The sequence below is a fragment of the Hermetia illucens genome, chromosome 4 (genome assembly GCF_905115235.1).
Source record: "Hermetia illucens chromosome 4, iHerIll2.2.curated.20191125, whole genome shotgun sequence".
NCBI lineage: Eukaryota > Metazoa > Arthropoda > Insecta > Diptera > Stratiomyidae > Hermetia > Hermetia illucens.
Window position 1 is genome coordinate 36,618,679 of NC_051852.1, and position 12,492 is coordinate 36,631,170.

The 12,492-nt window shown below is 39.7% G+C and overlaps 1 protein-coding gene across 3 annotated transcripts in view; it reads right to left on the minus strand.

The window, feature by feature from the left end:
- LOC119653695 (voltage-dependent calcium channel type A subunit alpha-1) overlaps positions 1–12,492 on the minus strand; it is a 399,598-nt gene that overhangs the window by 194,521 nt on the left and 192,585 nt on the right. For all 3 annotated transcript variants that reach the window (XM_038058565.1, XM_038058567.1, XM_038058568.1), the window contains 2 exons: positions 7,509–7,613; positions 7,049–7,066 (listed from right to left, as the gene is read on the minus strand). In XM_038058565.1, coding sequence (XP_037914493.1) covers positions 7,049–7,066; positions 7,509–7,613 — 123 coding nt within the window. The remainder of the gene's footprint in view (positions 1–7,048; positions 7,067–7,508; positions 7,614–12,492) is intronic.

A 12,492-nucleotide genomic window follows, 5' to 3' on the forward strand; every position in this document is an offset into this window, starting at 1 on the left:
TTAACCATCACTCTTTTCTGGACCACTTTTCCTTCGCTTATAGCAACGCTGTTATTTCCATCCCGAAAACCGTTTCCTTCACAGCAACACTTGATATTCCAACCGAAACTAGTCAGCTTTCTTAGTTCGCAAAAGGGGATGTTGCTAATAATTAATACCGGTCTGATCCTTAAGAGGAAAGAAGCCCTAGTCTATCCTTATTGGAAAAGATACTCTGTTTTTTTCACTTTTCCAACTAACAACCGGTCGAACGTTCTGAAATTTCAATCCTTTATCACGAATGTAAGGCAGTAAGGTAGCCATTTTTAAGGTTTTGTGTAAACACAAAACCTTATTAAAATCGGTTTACTGTCTGTCTGTCTGTCTGTCCGTCACACGCATTTTTCTCGGAGACGGTTATAGCGATTGAGACCAAATTTGGTAGAAAGGTGGGAACTGTGAACGCTCACGCATACAGTGAATTACATCCTTTTACGTCGAATTTAAGGAGGGGTCCCCCCCCCCATGCAAAAGGGGGGTGTAAAATTTTTTTTCATCGAATATAGTCATGTGGGGTATCAAATTAAAGGTCTCGATTAGTACTTTTCAAAGCCGATCTTAGTTTTGACATTCATTGGAAGGGTGGGGAGCGCGGGGGGTTGAAAGTGATCACTTCTTTAAGGGGGCCATTCTCAGAAACTACCAAGCCGAAAAATCTGAAAAAAATCAGGAGGCTGCCACTATATGGTGCCTGGGCTCCGAAATACCTTCCATGCCGATATCTGTTTAAATAAAGTAAATAATAGTATGTTACTAAAATTTTTTGTAATTGGTTAGGAACCCCCCTTAAGTTTATCCTAGTACCATGAAATTTTGCAGTGATATAGGCTATAATCTGGAGCATTATCTTACCAAGTTTGGTGGAAATCACACTATTACTAACAAAGTTATAATACCTCAAATGTGTTGCTTCTTTGAAAATTGAAGACTATGAATGTCAATATCACCCGAAGGTGGATACTCTCACATAATATATGGATATATTACGTGCTACGTAGTAAGAAATACACAAAACCTTTCGTACCTGAAGCGTCCAGCTTCCGGTTTCCCGACTTGTTTTATTAATAGTGATAGTATAAATTGGCAGTAAGTTGGAAATTCAGGACAATTAACTTTAAGAAAAAAACATAAAAAATTTATTGATCCAGCTGGTTCCCAGAAAGGTTTGCTTTCTTATCAGGACAAGGCAAAAACTACAGGAGTCATATTCCCCGCCTGTTGTGAACATTGAGGGACATAGAGCACAGTATAGATAGAAGAAAAGTTAGAGGGAAATTCGGTTTTGTATATTTCGTTTTCTGCTATCTTCTGAAAGTGGGAAGCTAGTAAAATATTGACCCTTCGTTAAATTGAATTTCATGTATTTTCACACATGAGATAAAGATACGAGGCTAGCTGATGTGGGATTGGCAGTTCAATCAGCCATCACCATTAATAATGGATAAGACCACACAACTACTGTCCAGCATTGAATTAGACCTCCAGTGCACGTTACGAAGAGTGCAACACAATGCATTAATGGCCAAGTATTTCAGCATACATATTGCGGCGACTATATAACCAACTACAGAAGATGCCCTGTTTATGTGGATACAGCGGTACAGCGTCTCAATTTGAAAAAAAAATGCAAAAAAGGACCAGATTTCACTAGCCGAGTCCAGAAATTTAAATGTGTACCTTAGGGGAAGCGCACATGTTGAACCATCAAACCCAAATATATCAGCGACGATTATAACCATAAAGGACTGCCTATCTTGAATTATGACAGCAACTCAAAACATGCTGCAAGAGGTAATTTGTAATCAAAATGAACTGATAAAAGTTTTGCTTAAAATTAGCCAGGGTAGAAACTAACATAAATTAGAAATTCAATAGTTCCTAGCCAGAAACATGATCGATATCAAAATGCCAGAATATCATTTGTACCCTACTACACACCCAGACGGCAAAGTTCATGGAGGCATAGGAATCCATCAAGTAGCATATCAAGCACTAAGTGCAAGTGACATTACTATGCCTAGAAATCTGCAGAGAAATTTATTGTGGTTCAGCATCAGCAGGTTTGGCAATAAACCCCTAGCTGCTGGAGATTGGAATGCTGCATTGGGAACCAGGGCAGCATTAACGGTTTAGGTTTTGTATCCACCAGGCAAACAACTAACTTAGGTAATTGAAGAGTCGTAAATTCCAGATCGACATTACTAAAAACCTATATCACGATCAGATAAAAACGGATTCCTAATTGGATCAGACTCCGATTATCGTCTAATCTAATATGTAATATGAGAAAGGTCCCAGCAAACTCCGCTATGTTATTTTCATAGCATGCTGACCCCAAGCCCAGGTAAACGAGGAGGGTTTGAGGCAACGTACTTTGCACTACCTCATCATCATCATCAACGGCGCAGTAATCGGTATCCAGTCTGGGCCTGCCTTAATAAGGAACACCAAACACCCCGGTTTTGCGTCGAGCTCCACCAATTCGGTACTATCCTCAATCAAACAGTCGACTGAGCAGGACCTGTCGAGAAATGGAGAAGGGTTCTTTACGCATAGACGGGGTCAGGAAGTAAGTAAGTTAGTCGGAGTAAAACAAATATGTGTCTCCATTGGCACTCGGACTGGAAAGATCGAGATACTCGCAGGAGTCCTTCGGAAAAGGCGCATTGATATCTGCATTCTACAAGAAACCCGATGGTCTGATGCCAAAAGTTGCGACGTAGAACGCGAACGTCTTAAATATGGCTATAAACTTCTCTATTTTGGTAGTCCACATCTTCAATACGTTGTTGGCATTACAATCTCAGAGGATTTCCGTGATGCTATTAAAGAAGTCGAATGACTTGATGACCGGCGGATGAAGCTCACCACTATATCCGCTGATCGCACTATTCACTTCTTCATCGCGTATACATCACAGACAACCTGATACCGAGGGAGATGCTTTCTGGCAACTTCTCGATGCAAACACCTGCAACGTGCATGCTGATGACTATATCATCATTGCAGGCGACCTTAATGGATATGTGGGTGAAATGGCAGACGGTAACAGGTGCCATGGGAGAAAAGGGTTTAGAACGCACAGTGAGGATGGCGAGAGTATAGTCGAAGTATATAGTGCTTGTGAATACATTGTTCATCAAACGATTGTTCCATCTTCCTACATATAGTGGGAACAGTAAAACGCAAATCGACTATATTCTCATAAGACGCCACAATTTTATCACCGTCATGACTGGAACGTCGTTCCCTCTGAATAGAACATGGAGGCTTTGGAATGACGATGTTGAAATGAAGGTCCGTGAAAAGAAACGCCTCTACTACAAGTTTGTCGACTATAAAACGCTGGCCAATAAGCAAATTTATAAGAATCCCAACCAACAAGCAAAAAAAGCGGTCGCTGTCATACGAGCGGTTCATTACAAAGACCATTACTCTAAATTGGACAGTCGGGATGGCGAGAGAGATCTGCGTCGACTTGTGAAAATGCACACCGGATATTGAACGCTTCTGTTGCGTTAATGACAGGTATGATACTGTGGTACCGATCGACTAGCTGCGACGGATAGATGACGATAATATTTCGAACAGGTTTGAACGGAAGAATTTGTTCATCCACCACTTCCATAAGCATTGCTGGTATTTCGAGCAATTTCACTTGTCAACGCCACTGAAATTGAGGAGGCGATAAAACGAATGAAATCGGGGAAAGTAAGATATTGTTCAAATAATCGTGAATCAAGCCGGGCTTGTCAAGAACGCAATACACGCTGCTCGGTTACTCATGAAGAAACACGGCGACGAGCATCGCCCTCTTTACATTATATTTTTGAATTTGAAAGTAAAGTTCGAAGTGTTGCGGGTGTATCAAAATCGCATCGTGTTTCTGTCGGTGTTTATCACTGTCAATGACAGTGCCGATGAGCGATTTAAATATTTCGGTTCAGCAGCCAATGGAGAACTGCGTTATGAAATTGCTGCAGGCATTAGCACAGCCTGGATGAAGTAGATTTTCCCAAATGGCATTCTTTGTGATCGGCGTATCAACGAACCTCTCAAAACCAAAATTTACCGCATTGTCGTCCGTCCTGTCGCCCTTTATGGTTGTGAGTGTTGGGCGACTATAAAGGACAATGAGACGAAGATGTTGCGTTGGACTAGTTGCGAAATGAGCATATCCGTGATTGACATAGGTTTGCATCAATCGTGGAAAATTGCAAGAGAGGTGTTTTCGATGGTGGTATGGTCATGTAATTCTCGCTAACGAAGATTCACTTTTCAAGATTGATCTGAACATTGAAGTCGATGGTAAACGACCAAAAACTTGATGCACTAGATGGGGAGTGGAAATCCTCGTGATTGCATCCAGAACAGGCATTCGATGGTACCAAATGGGGAAACTGATCACGATGAGCCGACTCGCTTGTGAATGGGACAAAGACAGGTCCCAGCAATCTTACATCGAAGAAGATCCTTTGGCTGCAATACCGCAAATGCTCAAATTTCAGAATAGATTCCGCATAAAAACGGAAAAAATCAAGAGGAGGCCATCCAAGCATTTAGCATACTTTTGAAAGAAGGGACAATTTGCGCGACTCCTTCATTTCATTTTGAAGCTGACTTAACATGAAATGTTCCTAGCGAGGGAAAATAAAAAGCTCAAAAGTGGAAAGCAGAACTCTAATGTCCGTCCCTCAAATCAAAATTATCCGCTGCAATAAAAGCATTTAGGGAAGCTCGAAAACACACAATGGGCTTACAAATGAGGATCGGAAGAAACAATTAGGATACGCACTGTGGAAAGTCTTTAAAAACGCTCTAAGATAATCTAACCCCCATTCGATTGCTAAATGAAGATTGGAGAAGAAAAGAGAAAGACTGAACTATTGTCTTCGCTCAGCATTGGGAAGTGTCTTCCAGCCCAATTCTTCAGATGGGGGTGCCTGACAAATGTCTACCTCAGCCGAGTGTATGTTACAGATAATGTATGAGACAAATGTCTGCCTCGGCCCCAGATATCAGACAGGCAGAGGTCTGTGTTTGAATCATACATACGTTTCCATCTGAGTTGAACTTCTTTAGCCACACAGAACATATTTTCATTAACCAGATACGAATATTCATATAAATATCGCAATTCACCATTTCAACTTGCATGATGAAGAAGAAATGCCTCAGATGCCTCGATTTTTACCACTTTGCATTAGCACTTGTTAGAACGATAGATCCAATAGACGCACGAAGTGTAGAGATGATGTCTATCTCAAAGATTGTACTGAAATTCCATGTTTTCAAACGCGAGAAAGGGGGTGTCTGGCTCGCATGCTTCAGATAGTGAAATGTATCGGGCATGTAACCGGGAGACGAGTTCTAATAAATTTTGACTGATACAAGACCTGCTCTTATAAACTATTCAAGAGACGAATGTGAATGTGGCGGCAATCCATGAACCATATCGAAACCAGGATAGCGCTAAGTGGATCATGGCCATATCTGCCAACACCACGATCTGGGCATATGGAAGACAAGCCATGCAAGGAGCAATGGCTTTCCCGGGAGCATACATATAGTTATTGCGCTACTCTTTGTACAACAATACGAGTGTGAGGAGATGCTGGACAGCCCGGTCCATAACTCAGTGCCTTGTTAACAAGAAGGATCGTTTAACGTGTGCGTGGTCCCTACACCTATAGGCATCACTACGTCGGATTTCTCGAGACTGGAACAGTGGAAGCCATAGTCGCTTTATCCACTAGAGATCTTGAAGATGAATTAATTTTGGTGCCTCTAGAAGGAAGTCACGATTTGAAGAGAAAGGTGTTGTGTCTACGTATAGTTAAGGCAAATGCGGCATTTCCACCACAGTAGGAGTTCAAACTGTTGATGAAATTGGGAAATCTAGACGCTTATATAATTTTTTCTGCGAGCGAGGAGTCCTTGCTGTGAATCGGCTGCGACTTAAGAAAAACCATTACGAAGGAGCTGTACAGGGGATGTCTGGAGCGGCGGAATAATACCGGGAAAAGCCGCCGGGTTTATATTTCGTGTATTGAGAGATGCGTTGAGCGAATGGTGTAATACTTCACGCCTTTCCTGGGTGGATATGACCGAAGAAGTAGGGTTGTTTTAAATGGGTGAAATTCCCACATATTTCAGGAAGCTCCAAACAAATTCAATTTAAATTTAATGCATGGAAGCAAAAGAAAAGATAAAGATTTTGAATAATGAGGCATATAGAAATCCAAGACCATTCCCATAGGGTTGAATTCATTTGACGGAAGCGAACTTTTGAGAGTTTTACTTACTTTCAATCTAGGCAATTGAAGGACCCTTTGAAGTTAAGCAAAATCGGGCCCCACGCTGGGCGCCATTTGAAATGTGAAACAGATACGAAATTTCGACTGCAGGTATTGTGAGTACAAAAACTTGCCGAGATTTTTGGAATTCATAGCCATTTTTTAAGCTGGCTGTGACATTATATGCTTCACTAGGTTTGAAAAAATACGACCAATAACTGTCAAATGACTCCTATGAAAACAATCAATTGCTGTCTGAGATCCTTAGGGTTTGTTACTATTAATTTAGAGCATTTTTTGGCGTTATATACTAATATACTTTGAATTCTCTATCAATTTTGGCAGTAAAACGTAAAGATAAGGTTCCCTGCAACATACTATGGTAATTTAGGAGTTGATAGATGGGAGACAGCACTAATTTACTAAATATGAATAACAATAGATACTAAATTTTAATTCTAAATTCAACCTAGAATTCCTACAACGTATCTATAAGCTTCCTAGAAATCTGCAATATAGTTGACTGTTAAAAACGGTAGAGTCTAAACACGATTTTCATATACGAGTACATATCTTAAAAGCAACTTAATTGATAAATATAACAATAAGCCTTGTTATTATCAAAAAATACTAAAAAACATAATAGAAAAGATAATAAATCATTTCAAACTAAATAAATACTTGAATATGTGTATCTATTTTTAAAGTGTTACCTTTCTTTGATTTTATAACTGGAAATAAATGAGTAGTTTTAATGAAATTGGAATATATAAAACGGACACAAGAATAGGAAAGATAGAGAGTATGCAGATCATCAAATAACCTTTTGTAAAATATAATGTATAGATATAGGTATATACGAGTATATAAATATATGATGCTTTCAATTGGATAATAATTCATTTAACTTGAAATATTCAAACATGACCATGATTGGATAGTTCTAAACTAATTATCATTCTATCTGGATGTACACATGTGATATCAATTGTTTATTAATTTCTGGTTACAACAAACTCTGTGCAATGGAACGAATTTAAGAGAATTTCAACAGTAAATTTTTAAAACAGTGATTTCCAGAACAACATTGGAATTTTTGGGTTTGATTTGATTCTTTTTTTTTCAAGTACATATAATCCCTCTGGGCATAAGGATTTATAAAATGGTACTTACCATCGTCACCATAATCTTCTTCGCCCTCTTCCTCTTCTGTGTCTGTTGATTTCGACTTTCCCAGACTTTTCAGTTTTTTCCGTTTGGCTGCATTTCTTCTTCTCGCTAAAAAAGATATTAATATTTTAAGGATGAAAAAGGATACATATTTCTAAACAATTATCTATCTTTCTAGCAACTATTAATTTGTAATGAATTAGCATTGTAGATAGTGGAAATTATAGTTTTTCAAAGTAGGCTTCACTCATTAATGCTCCTCCAGGAATTGCTTGCTGGCGTTTTGTAATACTCGATACGGTCTTAGCTTTCAAGTGTGATGAGGGTTTCTTTTTTCTATTCAGGCCAAATTTCATTTTAATCAAAAGTGAGGTAGTTTTTCTCTGTTACTAGGTCCGTGAAGAGGGAGGTATCTTCGGGTCCCGGAGGAGGGAAACTTCAAGAGAACTTGATTATAGAATTTCGGAGCGTCTGACTTTTCCTTCCAACGACCCTGCATGTTACTTATTTATGTATAATTGTACTACGAGGCACGACTAGAAGATAAGTATACTCAATTTGTTGAATCGTTATTCATTTTAATGTAGGCGCGGGATCACTTTATGACATCTTCTCGAAGAAGCTTTTCGCCAACTCCTTGACTTAGGTACTTCTTCACCTCCTCCTTAAAGTTTTATCCAAACGAGTATAGAAGCTGCTTCGTGGCGGAATTGTCGCGCAATGGGCAGACTGTCTTTGTTGTCTTGTTGTCTCCCCCCACTCTTTTATTCTGAATCGGCTTTTACAATTTTTTGTAAGTCTCACAGTATCTTACCGTGTTAATGGGCCTTATGAAGTCAAAACACGGATCTTACGACCTTTTTGGCTGAAATCGTAGCTTTGATTTTTTTGGTGGTAAGTGAAAAGATGTGACGCTAGTGTTGAGATGGTTTTTTGGTTTCAGATATTTCATGCGTATTGTGGCCCATAAACAGTTGTAACCTCGCCAAAAAACGGAAGCGAGATAACCGATGACGGCTCGATTTTCGTACTTGGTTTCGATGATTTTAGGTCAAAGGTTTTAAATGTACAAACTTCAAACTGGTCTTATTTTGAAGGCAATGAGTCAGGCTACATAACCATTTCCTACGGCCGTGAAAGCCCTAGTATACTTACTTTCTGGATATGTCTCGTATTTTGCCTAAAATGCTGTAGGTAAGTGGGTATGTCATTCTTTTAGTCAACATAATCAGTTTTACCCAAGGACTCTAATTGAGTTCAGGTATAGTTTTATCAATGATAATTGAATTAACAGGGACTATGGAATTTTTCTACACTCATCGAAAAGAGACGAAGTAATGGAAACATTTGTTGGATGAACCCAGTTGGCGAGTTGCCAAATCTCACTGTTATCTGATATTTATACAATATTTAGCATAACGTCGTGGTATTACTAAATGTAATCTCCTATGATAAGTAGGTCGGGAAAGTGAGAGATTGAAATGATGGGAGTTCCTTCGTACCTCCGTGATCATACGCAGATGTCTCGGCTTTCCTTCTTGCCAACAAGGAGACTGAAAAAAAAGCTAAGCATTCTGTACAAGTCTGGTTCATTCTGGAATACTGAAATGACTAGTTGCATCCAGATGTTCAAAATGACAATTCCAGTAGACTATTGTCAGTTATGAAGGTACAACTATCAGCTAATCTAAAACGATCAACAATATTTGACTGCTCAAGTCTGCTTGAAGCTATGAGCAGTTGAACAGTATTCGTGCTTGAATGCATGCAGGAGTGTGAATTAAGTCCTTTCGAGGTACACCCCCTCTGCCATTATGAAAAACCCATGTGTCGTTAGAATGGGTCTTAAAATCCATAAACACATCGAAATTGAGCGACTACATCATGACAAACGCAAAAATGAAAGAAAAGTAAGGCTTGGCCAGGCGTGTGGAAATAAACTTGTTGCCTAGTTTCAGCGATCGAGTGAGGGAAATCCATGATCGATTCTTCCTATACCCCATTTGCTGGTAAAGCGAGGCATATCTAAGTGATATGCTTCGCTTCAAAAATTTTGTATGAGGGGCTAGGAAAAAGGAAAACTTTTTTGAAAAATCTTATAAGTTTTATTAGCGATAGTTTCAGGAAAAGTGTTGTGAAGTGAAAAAATTAACCCTTCTCCCGAGAAAAAAAATGTTTTTTTGTAGGCAAAACGAATTCAACGGTAAAAAGCAGCATTTTAAATAATAGAACATCAATGCACGTCGGAATCCATTTTCATGAATAAGCGACGAAACCAGGGAACCCTTTTTGTGTGATGCTGCATTCACCAAAAAGACAGCAACGAAGAATGAATAGATATTTTGATACTTTGTATGCTATTATTTAAGGCAACATCAAAACGTCCTATTGAATAAGAGAGGAAAAGATTCAGAAGCGCTTGCAAACTCAGTAGTGTACTGGTATTGTGAATGAAGCTAGATCTATTTGTCAACAAAACTGGGTTCTTACACTTGCCTTCAATGGTAAATTGCGACATAGAAAAATAAAAAGGACGCATATTTTTTATGAGTAATTCTTGAGTTCGATGTTTATTATTAAATGCATGCGGCCCTTCAAATGACCCCATCCCGTGTCGTTGTCATTATAGGCTGCACTCAATACCGCCGTTATTCTCCTTTCGTCTTTTTTCATAGTTAGTCCCCGCTTCCTTTCCGACGGTGTGTTTTTGTACTGACATTGATTGTGGGTATATCTTCTTGCCAAGTCAGCAGGATGAAGTCTTATACACCTCGATGATCATCCTGCCGAAACAAAGAGGGAAATCTGATTTCCGACTTAATGGGCATATTGGAGTGAAGGGTTGAGTATTTTGATGAACCGCCCAACAACTTAAATATCACCGAGTTGGTGGCCTCGCCAACTGAAGACGGCGGACAATTGCTGCCACCACCAAGCATAGATGAAACAGTCCGTGCAATCCATCGGCTTAAAAGCCATAAGTCGCCAGGAGTCGATGGAATTACAGCTGAATTGGTTAAATATGGAGATGACCAACTATAGCAAGCAGTTCATCAACAGGGTCGAAAATCACAACCGATAACAGCTATGACGATAAAATCCGCGGACGGTTGTCGGCAGCTCACACAGCCTATTTCAGTTTACAAAAACTGAACTTGCCAGTTCTTATGTATTCCTCGGAGACTTGAGTTCTTAGCAAGAAAAATTGCGAACTCTTGGCTGCGTTTGAGAGAAGAGTCTTCCGAAGAATTTTTGACCCCCTACATGAGGATGGACGATTCCGTTGACCACATTGTGATGAAATTTATGAGCGATAGCATGACCGTCTAGTCGTGGATAAAATCCTGCTCAATAGGTAAAATTCTGCTCAATGGTGGGCGGGTCACCTAATCCGCACGGATGGGTATGATCCAGCCCGGAAAGTCTATAAGGGCAACATCTATGCTAGAAAAAGAAGACGGGGCAGACTCTGCCTGAGATGGAGCGATGGCATAGGCCAAGACGCCAGACAGCGTTTAGGGATATCGAATTGGTAAACCTCGTCGTAAAACCGGGATGTCTGGAGTTCCTTAATTAGGCAGGCCTAGACCGGATATCGGTTGTTGCGACGTTGATGATGATGATACCTCTTCGATCGTGGCTGTTTCTTTCTTTTTAAGGTTTTGTGTTAAATAAAACATTATTAAAATCGGTTTACTGTCTGTATGTCTGTCTGTCCCCCACACGCATTTTTCTCAGAGACTGTTGCAGCGATTGACACTCCAATTTGGTGGAAAGGTGGGAACTCACGAATACAATGAGTTACATCCTGTTACATCCAATTTAAGAGGAGGTCCCCATGCATGCAAAAGAGAGTGTAAATTTTGTTTTCACCAAATATAGTCATGTGGCGTATCAAATGAAAGTCTCGGTTTGTACTTTCCGAAGCCGGTCTTAGTTTTGACATTTGTTGGAAAGGCGGGGTGTTCGGGTGGTCGAAAGTGATCATTTATTTAACGGGACTATTCCTAAAAACTGCTCAACCGAAAAATCAGAAAAAAATCAAGAGCCTGCCACTATATGGCGGCTTGGCTCGGAAATACCTTCCATACATACATACATACATTCCATTCAAATAAAGTTAATAATATTATATGACTATAATTTTCAATGATTGGCTGCAGAACCCCCCTTAAGTTCATCCTAGCATCACGAAATGATGACAAATGATGACGCTATCTCATTTTGTCCTTCGTAAAAGTTTAGTTTGGTGATTATAACAAAAGTCTAATAGTGTGCGCTCTAAGCGCAGATTGCTCAGCCTGTGCCACTGATCCATCTTTCATCTTCTTAAACATACGTGGGTGAGCATCTTTCTTTCGTTTCCGTTCGCTCGCTACATAAGGATTGTCAATTTAGATATGAGTTTTGTTTCTGGTGTCTTCCGCTGGTGATTGGCACGTGGTATGCCCTAGTGAATAGCCTTTTTTTCAATAAAATCAATGCTCCCAACCAAATTCTGTTTTTTCAAGGCAGTTTCGTAATTGAATGCTGGATGCGGCGTGTTACTATCGACAAATATACATTTTTTCGATATGTCAGTGGTATACTGATGCAGATAGAAAGGGTGAAAATCTTCATATTATTTGGTCAAGGATTAAAATTTGGTGCGAGCGAAAGCAGGTGACATCAGCATAGTCCACATATTTGAGCGATGGGAGCCATAAACCGTCTCTGACCTCCGGGCAAGGCGGTATTAACGACATCGCCGAGTGCTAGAAAAAATGCTATCAGTGATAGAATACGACCTTGATGAAATTCGCGTTGAACTTTAAATTCCTCCAAGACTTTACGTTGATGCAACACATGTCGTTTGAACTGTTAAAGAATGCCTTTCATCTTATCTTTTTATGATGTCGAAAGCTTTTTGATAATCGATGAAGAACAGGCGACATGGAGATGAGAGCTCCTCGTACTGTTGTACAATGATCCAAAGCGTATTGATGTG